Genomic DNA, 21,745 nt, shown 5'->3' with positions numbered 1-21,745 from the left:
ACATGATATAAATTTGGATCATTTTTATTCGGCTTACGACATTGTTCCTAAACGACATTGAAAATTTAAAAAAAAAATTGTTTTTTTGACAGATTTTACTGTTTTTTGAATAAAAATCTATACCGTATTGTCTTTTAATAAAATATCTTATGAAATAGAAACCAAAATCTGTTTTTCTTAATCTCATATCTTTTACTTTTAAAGAATTGTGATTTATTAGTCATTCAATCTTATTTCTATGCCAGTCGAGTTCTTGTCTCTTTATGGTTCCTCATTTTATTAGTTTCCTTTAAAAAATTTAGTTTTTAAATTTCAGTGTTCTTTTTTTATCCAAATTCTTGAAAGTAAACCTAGTCTACTAACCAAAATTCAAAAAAAAAATTTTTAACTTTTATTTAACATTGGTTTCTATTTAATTTTTAATACATATATGTACATACTAATGTATATTTATTTTAAGAATTGCAAATGAAGTAATCTAAAATAAAAAGATAGATGAAACTGAATAGCTATTATCATTGTATATAAATTTACATACATACATACTTTATAGTTCCATACAGAAGACAATTTTTGTAAATAAACAACAATTTATTTTTTTGAGAGGCCCTGGTGAATATTAAGTTTTTTAGTTTAATAATGAAAAAAAGTAGTTCTATTGTGTAATTACAAAAATTATTTTACACAATGATATTAAAAAAGCACATAAGTACATGTTATATAACACGTACGTAAATAATTTACAGTCTAAACTTCAGTATCCCACCCAGACCAAAAATCCAACCCAACCATGAAAAAAGTCAAATATTTTGACATTACTTTGCAGAAATTTATCTTAAATGTCAAAACATATGTCAAACATTATTTTTATTACTTTTTGAAATGAAAACTATTATTAGAGTAGATTACAAATTTTTATTTTTAATTTAAAAAGTGTAGAAATTAGAAATTAGTGTTCTTTTCTTTTTGTGTCTATTCTATTTTAAAAATGGTTTGTGAAAAGTGTGAAGGTAAATAGTATTTTTTAATTAATATATCGAAAAATTTAACAATAACTTAAAACAATTTTTTATTTTGTTTATTTTTGCTCTTGTTTTTCTTTTGTACTAGCGAAACTATCAAGGATAGCTACTCCAGAGGTATGGAAAAATGATTCCAAAAGGAAAATCAATGAAAACAAGGCATTAAGTAGTGCTAGAGCTAAATTTAATCCATTAGGTAGCGCATTGTTACCTTGCAGGTAAAAAAAAAAAAAAATTAATTTATAAATTAAAATTTACCTTATTATTTTAATTAAAACTTTTTTCCTCTGGGAATAAATTTTAGAATTTGTCGACAAAAATGTCATCAAGCTGGTTCACATTATTGTCAACAATGTGCTTATAAAAAAGGAATTTGTGCTATGTGCGGCAAAAAATTATTAAACACAAAGAACTATAAACAAAGCTCTGCTTAAGGACAAATAAAAGAAACTATTTTTCAGGGACTTTTTAGTTATATATAGTTAAAATTCCGTCTTTAATATATGAAAAAAAATGATATGAAACAAATAGCTTTTTCGAAATAGCTTGCAATTTTTTATAAAATATTTTGCAAACAATTTTTGGAAAACTTTTTTATAAAATTCGTAAAATCAAAAAAATATAAAAATCAAAAAAAAAAAAATGAAAACACAAATAAAATACTAATTTGAGATAGGGTAAAAAAAATAAAGGAAGAAACTTATTATATTTTATATAATTGTACAAATTACAAAATTGAATTTAAGTAGTGTGTAAATGTATCTATTAATTTTAATATTTAATATTTTTCAATTTTGTTAAATTTAAAGTTATTTCCACTTATTTTTTTTTTATTTCGTTAGAACGAATGTTTAGAGAATTTTAATGTTAAAATATGTAGATAAACATAAAACCCCTTTAATAAGTGTTATTTTCTAATAATATTTGTATTTTTATTAAATTTTAAAAATATTTTTCGAAAAAATAAAAAACCAAAAAAAAAAACAAATATTTTTATATGTAATTAATAAAATTATATAGTCGATGATTAGTTTTTAGTTATACCTACATAATAATGTATATAAGTTATAAATTTTGTATTTAATCTATTAAAATTACTAAAAAATAATATTTAATTTGTAATATTCAAAAAAAAAGAATTTCGAAGTTGAATACTATTATATTTGTTATTTTTTTTGTAGGTATATTCCTACCTACATAATATATAATTATCTGTATGTGGGTAGATACTACCACTGTTTCAATAACTATTTAATATTATCAGAAAATTAAAAATTTTGTTCTCTTCTTCAAAAAAAAATTTTTAAAATTACTTTCATTATTATTCATATCTTTAAAGGTTTTCAATATATATATATGTGTATATAGTTATATACTATACTAACTATGTGCATACTTAATATACAAAAAAAAAAATAATATAATAAATGTAATTAACTTTCTCCCCGCAAAAGCTTTAAATGTACAATAAAAACAAAATAAATAAAATAATAATTACAATACAATTTTGAAATAAAAAAATTATATAAACGTCCAATATTATCAATTTTTAAAATAAAAATAAGTAATGAATTAAAATTAAATTAACCGTAAATTGAAAAAAAAAAGGATTTTTTTATAATTATAGCTTAGCAAAACGAAATTAGCATAGTTATTTATGGTTTAAAAAAAAATATTTATGTACCTTAATAAAAAATAAAAATTACTTTATTTGCATCAAAATTAAAGTTTTGTATTTTTATTAATAATACCGATATAAATCAAAATCCATCCAAATCAAGCTATCGATTCATTATAAACCATACATTTGTAGCTAATACGGCGATATTTATAGTTAAAACTATAATAATGGTATTGCAATTGCAGAAGAACTACTAAAAGAACTACTAAAGGCATTTGATGTATAATATTATAAATGAAAAACTTAAAAGTATTTTAAATGAGGATTACAAATGGAAGATTAATGAACTAATGATTTGTAACTAAGACGCGTTACTAAAGCTCATAATTAACTTAAGAATTACAAGATATAATGGAAACAACAGGCGCTAGAGAATTAAAATATTAATAATTTAATATTTGTAATATTGGCATTTTAGCATTTTTTCCTAAATGGTAAGAGTTCATAAACTTAAAGTTAAATATGTATATACTTATATTCAATTTCTAACCTCAGCAAATAAAATAATTCTTACATTACTTTAAATAAATTAATGTTCTTAGCTTAACCATTAATATAACAAAATTGTTTTATGAAAAATTAAACAGATTTTCTAAATTATTATTTATTATTTTCTTTATTTTATTTTTAAAATATATTTATGTATGTATATATTAAGATAATTTTTAAAAATTAAATTAAATTCTAATTATATGAGGAAGCGATAATCTATAAATTTTAATCATATGTATATTTTTATTGTATTCAATTATGTATGTAATTATATTATAAAATAAATTTTTTGAATTTCGTATATTATTATCATTATTATTATTATGATTTTATTTTTTTTATATACTAAAATATATTTTTGAATTTTTTATGATTATTTGAATTGACCTAAATTTTTAAATAATTATGAAGATAATTCGTTATACGATGACACGTCAATAAGATTTTTATTGTTTTTTGCAACTTTTTCACATTGATGAGATTTTTTCTTAGATTTTTTACGATTTTTAGACAATTTCTTTTCTGGTATATTTTCAATTTTTTTCACCAAATTTCTACTTGTACCTAAAAAAGTTGATTCATCCATTTCTTTACTATCATCCAACTTTGACTTTTCATCATAAACATTAGAACCACTTAGTGTATGAGATTGATAATAATCATAATTAAATGCTTCAGATTCAATTGGTACATAAGAGGAGCTATGTGTTAACGTAGATGGTGATGTAATACGATTCAAAACAGTATTTTCAAAACCACCTTGATGTGTATTATTATAATTTGCCGGTCAGAATTTTAGATCTTTAATAGCTTGAGGTAAATCTGGTAATTTCATATCTTTTATCTGTTGCGGAATGTTCATTGATTTAACTGCACTTACAGCTCTTGCTGGTGCCATAGATAATCCAGCCTTAAAATAAAATTAAAAATTTTTAATGATAAAATTATTAAAATTAATAAATATTATAATAAAAAGTTTTATTTTTTTACCTCTTGTTTCATTAATTTGTTTTGATCTTCAATTCTTGATAATATATCCGACATATTTGTTTGTAAAACCATTCCTCCCATTACTAATTCAGCTAATATATGATGAACTGAATCTGCATGAAAGATTAAATCTAACTCACAAACATTCTCAAAGCATTTATCTAATGTTTCAACAAAAACTTGAATTAAATCTAAAATTCCCAATTCACTTTCTGATGAATCAACGCAAAATACAAAATAAAGAGTTGCATAATGTCGATAAATTAATTTATAATCAGATCCCCCAATTAAACTAAAATGTATACAAAAAATAAATCAATTTAAAAAAAGAAATAACAAAGTGTTTCATAAATATTTACATATATAAAATAAAATGTATAATATGTGTTAAGCATTTTAATATCATTGTACCATAATTTCTAGTTTAGGTATTTATGTATTCAATCCAAATCTTACCTTCCACCTTCTAAAAAATTACACACATTGTCATCTCTTTTTGATACTAACTGGAATGTTTCTTTAATGATTTGCTGCTGCATATCTTCATTCTAAAAAGAAAAAATATGTAAAAAATTATCAATAAATTTCTCTCGACTTTGATGACATCAAAACTTACAAAATATTGATAGAACTTCGATAATCGTGGTTTACCATGATTATTGAAAACTAAGATAGCTTTAATCATTTTAGTTATATTAAATTTTTCAATAACTTTCACCAATTACTTAATTTTCTGTTTGTTTTGGGAATGCTGAATCTTTTGTGGACGTCTTTCTTTTGGCTTTAAAAACCCAAAGAAATTTTAGTTCAATGTCAACTAATAATTGTCAAAAATAACAATTAAATCTGTCTGTCATAAAGATATTGTAAATAGAAGTTAAAATTCACATTTACGAAATTCAAATTTTCATTTTCAGATTCGAACAATATTTTGTAAACTTTCACAAATTAAATACTAAATACGATTCTCTAATCTATAATCTTTTTTTTAAATAATATCAAATACTTTATTTGTCGCGGCAAGTGATATTCATATGTTCCAAGAATTTATTTAAAATTAATTAGAATTTTAAATTTTGAAAAGCTGCACAGATGTCAGAAATCATTTAAGCTAGCAATGATCTTGACATAACGAGATAACATAACAAAATAACTGAACGAGATGCAAATATTTTTAACCTCGAATCTTTCATTGAAAGTATGAATGACGAAGCGAGAAAAATCTATAACAGGAAAATTTCATAAAGATTGTTTGAAAATTGAATAGTGGAAGGGAGTAAAAAAGATTTTTTTACGTTTCCTCGCCTTTCACAGTTGAATAATGAAAAATTGTATTTTAGTTTTTAATTCGAATATCGAAATTAGTCCAAAAATTGTTGAGTGGCAGTTAAGTCGCTCTAGTTCTGTGTCGCTAGCAAAACATAAAAATCGCTTTTTTTTATTTTAATTTCCATTTTTAATTTTTTTTCTGAAATATTTCATATTTGTATACAAAATTACACAAATTTTTTTGATAAACCAAATGTTTTTAAGTTTTACAGTATATAAAAATTAATTGAAATTTATTAAGTAATTAAAAAAAAAATTAATTGAAAAGAAAAAAAAAAGGTTTGATATACGAAAATTACAAAAAGGTGTTTTTTTTAATGAAATGAAAAAAAAAAATTATTTTGTGAAATTGAAAAATAATATTGTGTGAAAAAGAATTGTTTCTTGTTGTAATTTATTTAAAATAAGTAAAAAAAAATTGAATTCTTTGGATAAAATCTTGAAAGACTTTAAAAATTTGAATACAAAGACCTTTAAGTACTCTTTAGTGTGACATCAGACATTGCTTTAGCTTAAAATGTGGAGCTTTAATTTCTATATTATTAAAAAATATAAAATGAAAATTATCTAAATTTATAAATTATAAAACAAAATTAAATTAATCCTTTCAGTTTTTTATTTATTTTAAGAAAAACAAGTTTGTTTTACAAAAATTTTAACGCTGTCTTAAACTTTCCCCACCTTAACACATTTCAATTTCATATAAGTAAAAAAATTTTTTGAGAATGTTTCTTTCATGTACCAGTACATTTCAATTTCAACTGTTTGTCCTTGTTTCTCGAATATTATATGCAGCAGCAGCACAGAAAAGCAAGTTCAAGGGAGGAGGCTTTTCAACGTCTACAATTATTTTTGTTAAAGAAAATACCTACATACTTATGAGCTTCTACCTAAATCTAAAATTAGTCTTCAATTTTCTACATTATATTTATTCATATTAACTAATTTAAAAGAATTATTTTTATTCTATTCCCTATTTTTTTCAAAAATATTACCGGTGTAAAAAAAAAAATTAATTTTCATTTTAATATAGAAAAATTTAAAGATAAAAATTTCTCATCTCACCGTAGTTCTCTTAATTCAATTTAAAAAAAAAAATGGATTTATCTGTCAAAATCTGCAAAAGAATTTCGAAAATCAATTCGAAAATTAGAATAGCACAACTATATATTGTTAGCTTTCTCTAACAAATGAAATTTAACATTAAAAAGCCGGACAATAAATTCTTTTTGTTTTTTCTATTTTTTTTTTTATTAATTTTTTCTTGACTCATTTTGAAATAAATTTATAGTAAAAGTCAAGTAGGTGTAGGTAGGTACCTATGAACCTACCTAATAAGAAAAGATTTTACAAATAAATATATTCTAATAAGAAATAAATATATTTACATATATGTATATAAGTGGTTCTTAGTTTGTGGAATGAGTCATCCCTAAATAGGAAGCTTGTTTTAAAACTAGACTTTGAAATTTTGCGCTTATTTTTTAGTTTTATTAAATTTTTAAAAAAAATTATAGGTAGCTTATCCAAATCAGAAGAAAAAAAATTAATTTGTTAATGAGAACTAATTTTAATTAAAAAAAAATAAAAACTAATTTGTGTAAAGTAAATGGAATTATAAAAAAAAAACTATGTGGTAAAGAATTTATAAGAAAAAAGGAATACAGAAAAAAAAAAATTTACCTTATTACAAACATGACATAAAAACGTGTTTATAAAAAAAATTTTTATTACACCCAAATCTTAAATAAATTTTTTTTTTTTTTTTATTAAAAAATTTATAAAAATTTTATATTTTTCAATGAATACAATGAATGATAAATATTTGACAGCTAAAGTTGGAAAAACATCTGAAAAAATTGTTGAAAATATTCATATTGTTGCAAATGAGCCATCTATGGCATTTTATCGTATACAAGAACATGTTAGAAAAGTTTTACCACCAATAACAGAAAAAAGGACTGAAGTATTAAGATTACAAAATGATTTACGTGGAAATTGTTTTGATGTTGAATATGGTGTTAGTGCTGTAAAAAGTATTGAAAAAGCAAATAAATCATTTTCAAAAACTGAAGAATTATTAAAAACAGCAATATTTTTAAAACAACAATTAAAATACGAGGGTTCACGTCAAAAACCAAGAAAGAAAGTATCACATAATTCTGTATATAAACGTTTTTCAGCTCATATTGCATTAGATTTACCAGATTTATCTGATATATCTGGTGTTGTACGTGAAACTAGTAATAAAGTTGAAAGCATGACAAAAAATATAACAAATCAATCTGAATTACAAAGATCGCATACAACATTACATTAATTTGAAAAAAATAAAAAAAAATAAAAAATAAAAATATGTATAACTAATATAAATTTTTACTAATCATAAATTCCATATATACTCTTACTAATTCATATATTATGTATTTGTAAATTCTGCTCTTATACTAATGTACTTTATTAAATTTTTTGTTTTGGGTAAAACTTACATAATATGTACTAAAAATAATTTGAAACTAATTTAAATAACAGGTAATAAATTTAAAAATAAAATCATAACACTCACCGTATTCCCACTTTTTTTTTTTTTTTTTTTTTTGTATGTTTATTGTCTACATTGTTATATTTACGTTTTGCACGAAATTTTATTTATAATTAGATCTCGAAACTTTTTGTTTTGTTTCATTATCATTTTCAATTTATTATTTTATATACAAGTACATGTTCCTATTATCCTACATACATTAGCAGCACCTTATTCGCTAAAAATTAAAGGAGAAAATCTTCCAAAAGATGAAAATTTTTAGAGTTTCGAGCCACTTTTTAATATTGTAAAAGTAAATATTCTTTTTGAATATTGTATGTAACCTCAATTCAATTTTTATTACGAATTTTCTTTATGCCTTCAATGGTATGAACTAAGTGAATAAAATAATTAATTAAGAATGAGGTAATGATAAAAAGAGGAAATTCTAAATGGTTTTTAAGTAGATACCTATGTAGGTATTTTGTTATTAAATTTTAATTCGAAAATCTTTTAATAATGAAATATTTTAATATGCCTTCATATACAAATTCTCCATGTATTTCAATTCTCTCTAAAGTGGTTATGCACCATAGATGTAAATATAAATTTTTAGTTTCTTTCGTGTCATATAAGCTTTAAAATCTAGATATGTATCTACTTATGCTAAATTAATCAATAGAATAAAATAAAATTCGGTCAAACTGTGTAACATTTCATGACGCTTTCAATAAAGATTTTGTAAATTTTAATGAAAGTAAGTTATTTACACTGTCACACAAATTTTCTAAATAGGTAACACATAGTACTTAGCTAAAAAGTAAAATAAATTTTTTTTGTAATTTTTAATTTAAGCACAAAGGTAATAGGTACTTTAGCATTATAAACTAGAATTCCCATTAATATTGCTTTATTTTTTATAATAATCACAAATTAACTACATACATAGGTTAGTTAGAACAAATTATTAATTTAAATTATAATTTTATTTTATTTCAATACTTGCTTACTAATTTTTGTTTTTTAAATTTTGAATTGTTTTCAACGTATTTTTTAAAAATTTTTTATTTTATTTTAACTATTAAAATTCTTATTTTATTTTTGATTGCCAAAAATAAAATTAGAAATTGCTGAAATCTTAAACTGTGAAAACGTTTATTAAAAAAAAAAAAAGAAAAATGATAGTTTTATTATCCAAAGAATTCTGATAAGTAGTGAATAAATTTTTGAATAAAGAAGAAGAAAAACGAAAGCACTTGTTTTATAATCTTATTTTTTATTTAATTTTTTTTTTATTTTATATTTAATTATATTTTTATATCCTTATAAAATTTATTTTGTTTATATTTTACAATTTTAAAATCATTCGCATCATTTTGCACGATACATAAAGTTATTTAATAATATTACAATTATTTTATAAGTAATTTTTTCAAAAAATTAATGTTATTTTATAAACAAAATTGTGTTTTATAAAAACAAATCATAATATTTTTATTTAATTTTTTATTTTTGTTTTTTTTTTGCAATTTAGTCAAGAAAATTAAACAACATAAAAGTTATTAGAATTTCATATTATAAGAAAAAAATTTAAATATTATTTAAAGTGATTTTAAAAAAAAAAAAAAAATAAATAAAAAAAACATCGAAAAATTAAATTAAAAATTTTAAATTAAAAAAAAAATACTTAATTACAACAATATATTTATATAAAATAAAATAATTCATAATGGCAGACGGTTTCAATGATCCTAATGATCCTGATTTAAAATATTTATCTGTTGAAAGAAATCCATTCAATGATCCAACAACACAAGCTGAATGGACTCAAAAACGTCTTGTTTGGGTGCCGCATGATAATCAGGTTAGTTAATTTTTTATTTATTAAATAAATACATATAAAACAATTATATTGTACATTTTTAAATTATTATTGAAATTTATTTAGAAAAAAGGATAATGTTTCATTAAATAAGTTCCGCCATTCAAAATAATAGCGTGCTGTTCTTTTTCACCCGAAAATATTTAATCTGTATAATATAAGATTTAAAACATGAGTTTTAACTGAAGACTCTGTTCTTCACTACAACTGAAGGTTTTGTTCTTCTTTACAACTGAAGATTTTGTTTTATATTCCGAAATTTTCAAATAATATTACAATATAAATTTCAAGTGTTTATCCGTAATGCATTCTGACCCTATACCTCAACCTAGTATTCTTCAATGCGCCATTATATTTTACACCACAAAAAGCTATTAGTTTTTCTAACTATACTGCTCGATATTCCTAAAAATTATAATATTTTTAATGTAGGTGGGTACTATACTCAAAAAGGCTTTGACTATTTTCAACTATTTATTCAATGAGTAAGCAAAGGGCAGATAATTTTATTGCTGACAGATTTCTATACTGCATTCATTTAAGCGAGAAGAAATATTGTAATTTCTTAGCAACAAGTGAATTTTTCATGACAAAAATTATATGGAAAATTATAATTCGTGCGATAGTAACGATAATCTACATACATACATACATGTATGTACATATTTATTTAATTATATCTATAATTCAAAATTTTTGTTCTTTTTCTGACTTACAAATTTCAATTGCTTATCTTTTAATTAATAAAATAGAATAACATTGTTTTTCTTCTGTTTTAAAATTTCTATTTTTGGATTTAAAACTTTTCAAATAAAAAAAAATCTTGAAAATTAAGAATACTCGTAAGACCAAAAATTTGAATAATTTTTTTTCTTATTTGAATATTTTTCTTTAGCAAGTATTTTTCAAGTTTATCTTTTTTAAATTTTCTTATTGCTTCTTATACTTTTTTGTTTTATATCAAAAAATTTGATATTAGTTTCTTTCTTTCTTATTTATTAAAATTTGAAAAAGGAAAACAATTTTTGATGATTTTATAATATTTTTTTTTTTGTTTTTTTTTTTTGGTTCCAATATCTATTATTGAGTCATTCACTTTGAATATTTGAATAGGAAATTTAAGCCAGAATAAACAACATAGCTGCAAACATAAATGAAGTATCGCACTCCTGTAATAAGATTTTCATATTTTTCAAAGCTAAGTTTTGTGATTTAGTCGCTATTAAGTCAAGATTTTTACAATGTGTTTATGAATCAAAAAAATATGAGCGTATATCAAAAAACAAGACATTCACTTGACATAACTACATAAAGTGATTAAACTGTAAATGGAGTAATGGCAGTATTCTTTATAAAATTATGTAAATTACATTAGAAAAAGGGCGAATACCAGTTTTCATCAAAATTTATTTATTATAAGCCTTAATTATGAAAAATATCTCTCATTTATTTTTTGTGACATTGTTATTTTTGGGGTGCGATATAGAAGAAGAGAAAAAAAGAAGAAAGAAAAATTTTTATTAATTTTATAAAATATAACAGATAAACGACTGACTACAACCACAAACACCAAATAATTCGAAATTTTTAAAGAAAGCGAAGAATTAAAAAAAAAAAATTTATTTTTTGTTTAATTTAAATGTTCTTGATTTCTTGATTTTATTTTTATATATGGCAATAATTTGAAATGAAAATTACCATTAATATCCAAATCTAATACTTATGAAACTAAAATTTAATTTTGCTTTTGAATAACAAACTTATAACTCCATTTATAATGTTGGAAAAATTGAAATTTATTAAAATATAATATTGCATTATAAGGAAACTTAAAAATAATTCTTTGTCTTGTTCAATATTATAAAATTTTTTAATTATTAAAAATGTTTTTATTAAAATTTATATTCTTACTTGGAATCAAATTTAGAAACTTAATTAATTGTTAACGTTATTGCTAAAATCAAAAATGGTTCAGAAAAACACATAAAAATTTTAAACGATTAACGGTACGCATTTTAATGGCGACTTTTAGTGAAAATGTACAACAAATCAAAAGTGAGTTTTTAGACTTCGCAAATGAATTCTTTGTATTGTTACTATTCTAGCATGAATAGATTTAAATTAGTCATTGCCTGTTTATTCACATATATGTGTTTATAATATCTTTTAAATTATTCCTTAAAATTTAATTTATTCCTTAAAATTTGATATAAAAATAAAATATTAAAAAAATGCCGAATAACAACTTTTTCATTGCTGTATGGCTGGCTCTTAATGTGAATGATTTCTTTTGTTCAAATTTAAAGAATAATAGAGAAAAGAATCTTATTAATTTAAGTAGGGAGTTTGTTTTTAATCAACTTTGTTTAGAAAAAAAAAGGTAGAAAAGGCACATATTTCTAAGAAATTACCATTCAATCGGATGACATCAATTTTCTTTTTTTTTTACCTCATATTAAGAATAAATATTTTGATGAACCATATTTTTGCGAAAAATTCTAATAAATTTCTTAAAAACACAATTCTTAAGTATATTTACAAAACAAAAATAAATATTTTGCTTCTCATGACAATTATTTTTTTTTTTTAGAATCGCCCATCGCTTAGATAAATATTATGTTTCTTTATCGTATTTTAAAATCCCCAAAAAACACATACATATAATATACTTACTTATACTTATACTGTACTTATATAGTTGCTAATGCCTGCATTAAGGAGTTTACTAATAAAAGTTTATTGTATAGTTTATAAAACAAAATTGAAAAATATTTTACCTGCTATTAAATTAATTAAAATATTAAGGTATCTTCTTATTAGTTGTTATGTATGTTTAATTTTTATCAATTCACTCCAATTTCAATTTAAAAGCTGGCAAATATTATTTCATGAAATAATTTTTTTCGCATAAGTACGTTTCTTAATTTTACCATTGTGTATAATAGTTAATATTAATATACATAAGTAAAACAGAAGACAATTTTTATAATTACAAAACGAACCACTTATTTTGAGGCGCGCTAATTAGTAATAAATTTTTTAATTTAAAAAAGTGTAAGTATTTTAGTAAAAATACTAAAAGTAAATTCTGTTGTAGGAAAAGATCAAAATTACAATTTGAATATGCAATAATAATATACATATGTAAATATTTAATTATCAATCTTTTCACATAAAATTTAACAATGAATAGAACAGTTATTTGGAATAAATAATTGCAGAAAAGGGTACATAAGTCAATTAATCAATTAAATATTTAATAATTTTCCTCAACTTATATTTGCAAATGCTCTGCACGTCTATGTGTTACATCACACCCAAATCCATCACATTTGATTTTTTTTAACTACCACTTAATTATTACATAAAAATATTTATAAATATTAAAATAAAATACATAAGATTTGTTATATTGCACTTATCGTTGAAATTCTAGTAATAAATTTCAGTTTTTAATTAACTAAATAAAATGATATTCGTAATTTAATTGATTTAAATGAAAAAGAATTACAATATATGATTGTGATTTGATACTTATGTAATTTTAAATTTTTCTGTTTTACATAACCATATACTTATATGAAAATACATGGATTTAAAATTAATACTACCAGTAAATATTAAAATGTATAAGCGTAAAAACGTATATCTAGTGCTTTTGAAAATATTTATAGAAGAATATTGTTCTCTGATTAATTTGTAGCAATAAAATCGAACGAAAATTTCTTGAAAATTAAAAAAGAAAATTAAAAGAAAAAAAAAAAGAATATCTGCATAGCTTATATACATATAATATGCTGTTTTTTTTTATATATTACAAACTTTTATGTATAAAATCACTTTTATATTACTTATATCACAGCATTTTACTTATGTACATATAGAAAAAAAAAGATAAACACAAATATAATTTATTCATATTATTGCACTAAATAAGCACATTGTACCCAAAACCGAACTGAAACCCCATTAAATATTATGGATACAAGAAAAATGAAGAAGAAAAAAATCAGGAGAAAAGAAAACAATTTTTTTTTTTATGTTCGCTATCTATATCCCTTTTAAGCACCTTATCCACTCTATTCTATCTCTGTCTTTCATTTTTTTCTCTCAACGACGTTATCATTTTTACAATATTTGTATTTTATATTCCATAGAAAATTGATTTTATAGTTACATACCTCTATATTTAGGTTCATATTTTGAACATACATACATACGTATAAATAAAAATACACAGTAAAATCCTTTATAACGTAGTTATTTTTCAAAAGTTTTTCAATAAGCCCTAAAACAAAACCAAAAATAAGCCAATCAAGATTCTTCTCGTTTCATTGCCAATATCTGAATTGATAAATTAGGTTCTTGATTACAGCTAAATTTCCTTATAGAAAGAATTTGAAAAAGTTCAGGGGAAGAAATATTAACAAGAATTGATGATAAGAACAGAGTGAAGATCGAAAACACTATAAGTAATTTAAAATGTAAATGGAACTGAAGTAAGAGGGAAAATTTACTTACTAAATCATTTCCTTTCTTTATTTGTACACTCAGTTCTACACGATCGTGCTTTAAGAACAGCACATTTTAAACCCTTAATAAATAATTTTTTTAAATTTAAAGTAATTACTTAAGTACCTCCACTTTTTTTTTGTAATATTAGTCAAAACATTAAACATAATAACATAAATAATTAAAATTTGAATTTTAACAAAGCCAATATTTGCCGAGAATCATCAAAATAAAAAGGAGTCTCTTTGTCTTTTAAGGCAAAAAAACAATCGAATTGATTGCCCAACTCAATTTAACTTCAAATATTTTTACATTTCGTTTTAGTTCGGAAAATTTACTCTGGTGCTTTTGTGTGACACAATCATAATATTTAAAGAAACAAAAGCTGAGACGCTAATTTCAACTTTTTATATTAAGATCTCAATTACTCATAAATTTTAAAATAACTGAAAAATTATTTTAATTGGTTGATCTGACAATAAAATTTACGGCAATTCATAAAAAGTTCAAGATTACTTCTAATATAGTTAGTATGACTTTTGTTTTAAGAATATTTACAATAGGGGTCTACTGTCTTTTCTTTTACGAAAAATTTTTTGAATGTACATATAAGGCAGTTGTTTTATATCAATGAGAAATGAGATATCAATATGTTTATATAAGCATATTAAACAACACAACTACATACTTTTATAAATATTTCTGTATATATTTATGTATATATTTACTTATTCATTTCATATAACTACTCTGCATATATTTTCGTTTTAGAAAAAACGTTTTCGTAACTTTTAATACATTATATACATATATTTATATATTAATGTACACAGAGTAAATTCAAACATACATATGTATATACATATAATGTGTATCATGCCGGCAATCGGCGGCACCGGCATTTAAGTAAAACTTTTATTTCATTTTCTCTTTTTGTATTTTTCATTGTTTATCTTAATTCTTTCCCCTTTTATTTTTTAATACCATTCGGCATTCACATTATATACTAGTATATCGCATAGATTAAAGATATATTTGTGAATGTGTATAAATTAAATATTGAGCGAAACATATTTATTTTTTTTTTCATAACTCTAACAAAAAGCGAAAATAAATGTTTAAGTATAGTATAGAAAGAATAAAAACGTGCAGAGAATAGGTCTCAAGTTTTCAAAGTATAGAAAACTTTGTATATTGTACTTTAACTAGAAGATTTTTTTTTTTGCATACATCGACGACAGTAACGAATTTATGTAGGTATATGAATTGTATATACATTAAGCATGTGTGTATGTACATATATTTACTTTTAATAAAATAGAAAATGGTTTTGTATTTATATTATTCCTCCAGTTTACTATATTTCTATGTATAAAGTATAAGAAAAAAAAAAAAGTTCGAAATTTTGAAAAATAACATTTATTAGAAAAGAATTACATAAAATATTCGAGAGTTGAAAAGGGGTAAATCATTATACATATGTATGTATATAATAATTAGCACTTAAATTTTTGCACACTCTATAATTACGTTTAATAGTAAATTTGTACGTGTGTACCATAAATACTTAAAACTTTTATTTTTTATTACAAATTTATTACCCGATATTTGTATATTATCCTATTAATTTATAATTAAATTATTATTAGGACAATTTATAAAATTCATATGAATGCCATTGTTGTGAGCATATTGTTACGTCATTACATAATAGAGAAGATCAAATTGTAGTTAATACATCATATACATATGTTTGTACGTATTTACATGCTATGTATATATTTATAAATGCACTCGTTGTATTATTTTTTTAGTAATGATTATTTGAAACCTTTTAAAATATATTTTATAACTATCCTTGTTTTTTAAATAAATGAGCTGAAATATGTATGTTAATCTTAAAAAAGAAAAAGTAACAGGGCAAATGATAATATTGTAAGTGGTGATATTTTACTTAAATTCTCGTTTAAATTACTTTCTTCTCACATTTTACAGAAACTAATATACTAGCTAAGTAAACAAAATTATTCAGATTAAGTTAAAGAAAAAAAAGATTGAGCTTATAGAAATTTCGAAGTAGAGAAGTTTGATTGTAGCTATAATTTTATTTCCACTTAACCCATTGCACTCGTTTAATTTTCAACGTTGTTGCGTGTCAACTTGTACAAGATCTTGAATAACACAAATGAAAATTACAATTATTTAGTGCTATTGTCTATAGATATACATTAGTATTGCCACCTCTAGAATAGTAAATTTGTATTGTCACCTCCTGTGTGACATATGGGTGTAAACTGTTAATATTTAATTTCTGGTGTTTATTAAAGCTCTTAATTAAAAACAAGAATTTAAGACAAAATCGTTTGAACTATCATTTGAATTTGAAATCGAAAATCAAATTTGAGTTTTTTCTTTTAATTTTCTTACTCGCATTTCGATCATTTTACATAAATGTATGAATATTTGCATATGTGCATGTGAACCGTGAAATAAATAATAAGTATAAGAATTCTTTTATAATACTTATAAAAGAAACTTTCGAATACTTAAGGAATAATTACAGCACAATTTCAAGCTACCAATATTGCAGATTTAAATAAAATAAAATAAATAATTAGTTTCTTAATTACAAGCAACACTGATCGAGAAGGACGTCAATAAGCTAGTTAGCTAGTTGGTCTTATACGCTCTCTTAGCATTAATTTGTTAGCAAAAACTTTATAAACAATATAACATCAACATAATCGTAGGCAAGTAACTATCAAATACAAAATATAAATATGACCACAATAGGATATTCAATTTTCTATAAAAAAAAATATTTTATAACTCCATTCTGTATTATATAGTATACATATAGATATGTATGTACATACATAAGTACGTGAATAACTATAAATTATTTACTATTTAAAACCAGATGTCATAATATGTATATGTTGGCAATATTCTTTATAAAAATATTTTTATACATTCAATATTTGTTATTGTGAACTTGTCATTTTTTTTGTGAACATTTTGTGCCACGACATTAAATTTGATAAAAGTTAAAAAAAGGATTCGTACACATTGTATTTATATATGTATCGCACATTCGGAAGAATAACAACGCAACTCAAAAATATAATTTCGACTACCGGAATTCAAAATACATATATATAGCCAAGTGCAAGTAACTATCGAAAGCTAACAAACGTTAGTGTAGAACTATTCTACAAGTGAATGAAAAAATTTTCTGTATTATTTTGTCACAGAATAGCAAATAAATTATATAAGCAAATTTGCATTCCTGCATTTTGACTTACATATGTCATTGTTCTTGCAAATGTGCGATATGTAGATAGATTCATAATAGGTTCTTGTATGTGAAAAGCATATTAGATTTAATTTTTCTAAACAATTTCCAAATAGAATTTTGAATTTATTTCTTTTTTTTTGTGATATATTTATAAAATGGCATATTGCTAGTTTTGTCGGAATTTACCAGAATTTTTGTCAAAAGTATTTTTTTTTTTATTATTAGTTTTTCATTTTTTTTTTTTTGTTCTTTTTTGATTTTGGATCGATTTTTTTCCTATTCAGTTTTTTTGATTAAAATATTGTAATTTTTGAAGGGAAAAGTTTTTTTTAAGGTTTAAGAACTTTTTTTTCTATTTTGTTAAATCAAAACTAAGTTGTAACAAATCAATTTGATTGAAAATTGAATAAATTTATTTTTTTCCCAAAATTGAGAAAAAAAAGGTTTAAAATCAATTCTTGAATCTTAAAAAAAAAAATTTTTTTTTTATTGTGAAAAGGATTTTTACTGGCTACAGTGCTTATATTGTTTCCATTTACTAGAAAATTTGAAAGAGATCAAATAAGTTTTTTAAAATTAAAAGGAACACTGTAATTTGTCAAATTGAGTTTTCAAAATTGTTTAACGTAGAGTAAATACCAGTTTGATTTCTGTATGTATATGTTTTTGTGTGAAAAATTAAAGGTACAAATTAATTAAAATTTAAATTTAAAATTTTTGAAGTATAATCATTTATTTTATTTCAAAAACATAAGCTGCCATCTTACAATTTTCATATTAGAATTAAAAAAGTTTCATAATTTTTTTGTAAAACAGCAAAATCTTTAGATGAATTTTTATTGTAAAGACTCAAGTGTTTTAAATTCTAATTTTCAATTCGATTCAAAAATATTAGTTTGTAAACATTTTTTTTTTTTTTTTTTGCCTCAAAAATTCCGAGGTTACCATATGCAGGCAAATAAAAAAGAAAAAAAAAATTTTTAATAAATTTCACTAAAAAAAGCTTTCAAGTAAAATTTTCAAGAATTTTATTTGTTAGTTTTTTATTTGTTTGAAAAGAAGCGAAAAAAAAAATAAAAAGAAAATTTTTTTTTATTACTTTCGATAAGAATGTGGTGTGGCAAATAAGTTTTGTGCGAGAATTCTTTCTTGTTTTTTTTTTATTCAAACTTCAACACAACATTTTTATTTATTTATTTTTTAAAGGTGTGGTACACAACATATATATATACACAATACTTTTTGTATATGTTTGTGATATTGTGAACTTATGTTAACTTTGTAATTTAATGTGAATGTCCGTTTAAGTTTATTTTTGAAGAATATTAAAGAAATTAATTCTTAGTCACACCAATTTTTTCTTTTTCTCGTATGGGTACATAAATATGTACATTCTTTGAAATATTGGGTATTTACTATTGTTATTTTTAATACAAATATATTTTAGAGACATTTTTAAAATTTCAATTCTGATTTTTACTGAACATTTATCCTTGAATATTATGCCCAGAAAGTAATATCCTCATATATTTAAATTCTTAAATAATAACCTAATCAACTGCACATTTATTATAAAATTGTCGAATAATTAATTTAGAAATTTGTGCAAATATCAGTATATATATAAACATATTTATTTTACTTAAACTTGATCAAAAATATTCTGTTTAATAGACTGTTACTGATTTCTGATTCTTATACTCTCTTATTCTAATTCTGAACATAATTATCTTGATCCAATAAAACTTTTCTTAATTATTTCCCTTAATTTTATTCAATTCCAAATGCAAATTAAAAAGAAATACTTGAGTTTGCCTACAAGATCCGCTGAATATTTATTTATTTATTTATTTATTTTATTGCCAGGACGTATTAGATTGTACATTTTTACTACAAATATTTTTTTAAGAGTTCATACATTTTTAGTATTTACAGCTTTGTATAATTTTTGTTTCTTAAGACTAAGATTTTTTATTAATTTCAATTTAAAGGAAAACGTCAAGAAAAAAACCTTTTGAAAATCCGCTGAATATAATTATTGGTTTTAATGTGCGAAATTGTCAAAATTTTGTGCATTGTAAAAATTTATTTAAAAATTGGTTACGAAAATTTGGGTATTGAAGAGCAAATGCAATAACACTGTTAAATTACTTTTCAATTTACACTTAAATATCTGTATATACATACTTATATACTTTTTATAATTTTAGTATTTTTGTGTAACTAAATATTGTACCTGTATTTTTCAGACCAGTTTTGTTTTTTTGTTTTAGATCGGAATTTTAATATGAAATTCTTTTATACTTATTACAATTTTTTTTTTTTTTGTAAAATTATGAATAAATTTGTAGACTTTCTTTTATTTTATTTTTTTTTATTTTAAATATTTATACACATACAATATAAATGTACATACTTACATATATACATATGTACATATATGTGTATTTCCTTTTTGTTTTAATTTCTTGTTACTAACATGTTGTTTTCAAAAATTTATATTTCATTCACCCACATTTTATATTTGTATAGGTGTATCACATTCAAAATATATCATCGTCATACAATACCAAAAAATATATGTACATATATCCATACTAAATACAACACAATAAAAAAAAAAATAAAGAAACGCTGTTAACCATTAATATAGATTTATCTTTAGCTTTTTGTCTATATATATATACCATATATGTATATTTTTCTAAAGCAAAAAAATAGTGTTGCCAAATAGATTTTTTTTTAAGCTAAAGAGGGATTTGAATGTTTTGAGAATGAAATTTTCGATTACTTGCTAAGAAAATAATCATATTTCTGTTAATCTGAATTAAAATTGAAAACTCTGAAAATTAAAATTTTTTTTATGAGAAAATATTTCTGTTTTCCTATATAAAACAACGTTATATTTATTATTTATTGGTAATATTGGTGTGCGCTTTATATTTTTCTCTCTTAGTTAATATTTTCTCTTTTTTTTTAATTTTTATTAATATTGTTTTTTTTTTATTGCACATTCTCGACACCGAGATAAAATTAAAGAAATCGGGTTAAATAAATCTTATGATTAGTTGTAATTGCTTCTGCATAATTAATATTTTAACATGAGAAATTCAAAAAGCGAAAATTTAGAATATAAGAATTTTGAAATTTTACTTAACTTTTTATAAAACTTAAACCCGGACTTAAAAATTTAATTGCTTAATACTGTATTGGCGCAAAATTCACCTTACATACCTATTATGATTTCTAAATTCCCTTAATAAGTAATAATATATAACAGCAAATTTGTCGTTGCGGATAACAGCAAATTTGTCGTCATAGTTGATTATAGTGCAAATACCTAAGTAAAGCATCCATTTAATTTACTTCAGTAGTTTGTTTATTTTATAATCAATAACCAGTTACTACTTTGCTACTATTTGCTAAATTTTGTGATTTTCATGATACATTTAAATGCATATTTACTTGACTAATTAGATTAACGGAATAGATCCTTTTTGCTATATCGCTAAATATTTTAAAACTTTCCTCAATGCATAATAGAAACAAGTGATTTTTTAAAAAGAATTATATACATTCTATAGAATTTTTTAAGAATTTATGAAGAAAACACTATAGTAACTACCTTTGTCCTAGATACTGCATACTTAATATTAAAATCCAAATTAGAAGGGTAGGAAAGTAACGCAGAGATGCAACTTCCTCGTATATATTTTTCTCTCTTTTTTTCTCTCTCTCTCTCTTGCTTAAATTTTTTATGAGGTGAAAAACTAAGACGAAAAAAAAAAAAATTATTCTTATTTTTATTTTACCTCAACTGTAATTTGTAAAGCATCATGAAAAATTGATGAGAACATAGTAATAAAAAATGATAAATAATTGCATTGTTAAAAAAAAAAAATAAAATAAAAGCAAAAAAGCAAAAAGTTGAACTAAAAAGACATGTGTTTCTTCTACTGTAAGGTAAATAACTTTTTGGTTGATTTTGATTTGTTGTTCTTGTCTCTTTAGAATT

The 21,745-nt window shown here is 21.9% G+C and overlaps 4 protein-coding genes across 6 annotated transcripts in view; 3 read left to right on the top strand and 1 right to left on the bottom strand.

Moving 5' to 3' along the window:
- Nucleotides 1-855: 855 nt before the first annotated feature.
- LOC129615750 (cysteine-rich PDZ-binding protein) lies at nt 856-2,245 on the top strand. The gene is made up of 3 exons (XM_055531121.1): nt 856-1,010; nt 1,111-1,240; nt 1,327-2,245. The coding sequence occupies exons 1-3, from the start codon at nt 989-991 to the stop codon at nt 1,454-1,456; spliced, it is 282 nt and encodes a 93-aa protein (XP_055387096.1). The 5' UTR covers nt 856-988; the 3' UTR covers nt 1,457-2,245.
- A 1,170-nt stretch (nt 2,246-3,415) lies between these two features.
- On the bottom strand, nt 3,416-4,995 carry LOC129615743 (AP-3 complex subunit sigma-1). Its single transcript, XM_055531112.1, has 4 exons — nt 4,802-4,995; nt 4,642-4,733; nt 4,186-4,477; nt 3,416-4,105 (listed from the first exon to the last, which is right to left on the bottom strand). The coding sequence occupies exons 1-4, from the start codon at nt 4,868-4,870 to the stop codon at nt 3,983-3,985; spliced, it is 576 nt and encodes a 191-aa protein (XP_055387087.1). The 5' UTR covers nt 4,871-4,995; the 3' UTR covers nt 3,416-3,982.
- A 659-nt stretch (nt 4,996-5,654) lies between these two features.
- On the top strand, nt 5,655-8,035 carry LOC129615745 (BLOC-1-related complex subunit 8 homolog). Its single transcript, XM_055531116.1, has 2 exons — nt 5,655-5,793; nt 7,032-8,035. The coding sequence occupies exon 2, from the start codon at nt 7,316-7,318 to the stop codon at nt 7,832-7,834; it is 519 nt and encodes a 172-aa protein (XP_055387091.1). The 5' UTR covers nt 5,655-5,793; nt 7,032-7,315; the 3' UTR covers nt 7,835-8,035.
- The window catches only part of LOC129615744 (myosin heavy chain, non-muscle), a 96,609-nt gene continuing 80,519 nt past the window's right edge, over nt 5,656-21,745 (top strand). For all 3 annotated transcript variants that reach the window (XM_055531114.1, XM_055531113.1, XM_055531115.1), the window contains exons 1-2: nt 5,656-5,793; nt 9,573-9,902. In XM_055531114.1, coding sequence (XP_055387089.1) covers nt 9,768-9,902 — 135 coding nt within the window. In that variant the 5' untranslated portion in view covers nt 5,656-5,793; nt 9,573-9,767. The remainder of the gene's footprint in view (nt 5,794-9,572; nt 9,903-21,745) is intronic.

This window comes from Condylostylus longicornis, unplaced genomic scaffold (assembly GCF_029603195.1).
Source record: "Condylostylus longicornis isolate FDR11 unplaced genomic scaffold, ASM2960319v2 ptg000145l, whole genome shotgun sequence".
Taxonomy (NCBI): domain Eukaryota; kingdom Metazoa; phylum Arthropoda; class Insecta; order Diptera; family Dolichopodidae; genus Condylostylus; species Condylostylus longicornis.
The sequence above is the reverse complement of the archived record's forward strand: the minus strand, read 5'-3'. Positions and strand labels throughout refer to the sequence as shown.

Bases quoted from the DNA above. Each gene is read 5' to 3' on its own strand.
- LOC129615750 (XM_055531121.1), top strand. From the start codon at position 989: ATGGTTTGTGAAAAGTGTGAAG. The intron at 1,011-1,110 runs GTAAATAGTATT...CTTTTGTACTAG, and splicing joins GGTTTGTGAAAAGTGTGAAG to CGAAACTATCAAGGATAGCT. The intron at 1,241-1,326 runs GTAAAAAAAAAA...AATAAATTTTAG, and splicing joins AGCGCATTGTTACCTTGCAG to AATTTGTCGACAAAAATGTC.
- LOC129615743 (XM_055531112.1), bottom strand. From the start codon at position 4,870: ATGATTAAAGCTATCTTAGTTTTCAATAATCATGGTAAACCACGATTA. The intron at 4,734-4,801 runs GTAAGTTTTGAT...TTTTCTTTTTAG, and splicing joins CGAAGTTCTATCAATATTTT to AATGAAGATATGCAGCAGCA. The intron at 4,478-4,641 runs GTAAGATTTGGA...TATACATTTTAG, and splicing joins AATTTTTTAGAAGGTGGAAG to TTTAATTGGGGGATCTGATT.
- LOC129615745 (XM_055531116.1), top strand. From the start codon at position 7,316: ATGAATACAATGAATGATAAATATTTGACAGCTAAAGTTGGAAAAACA.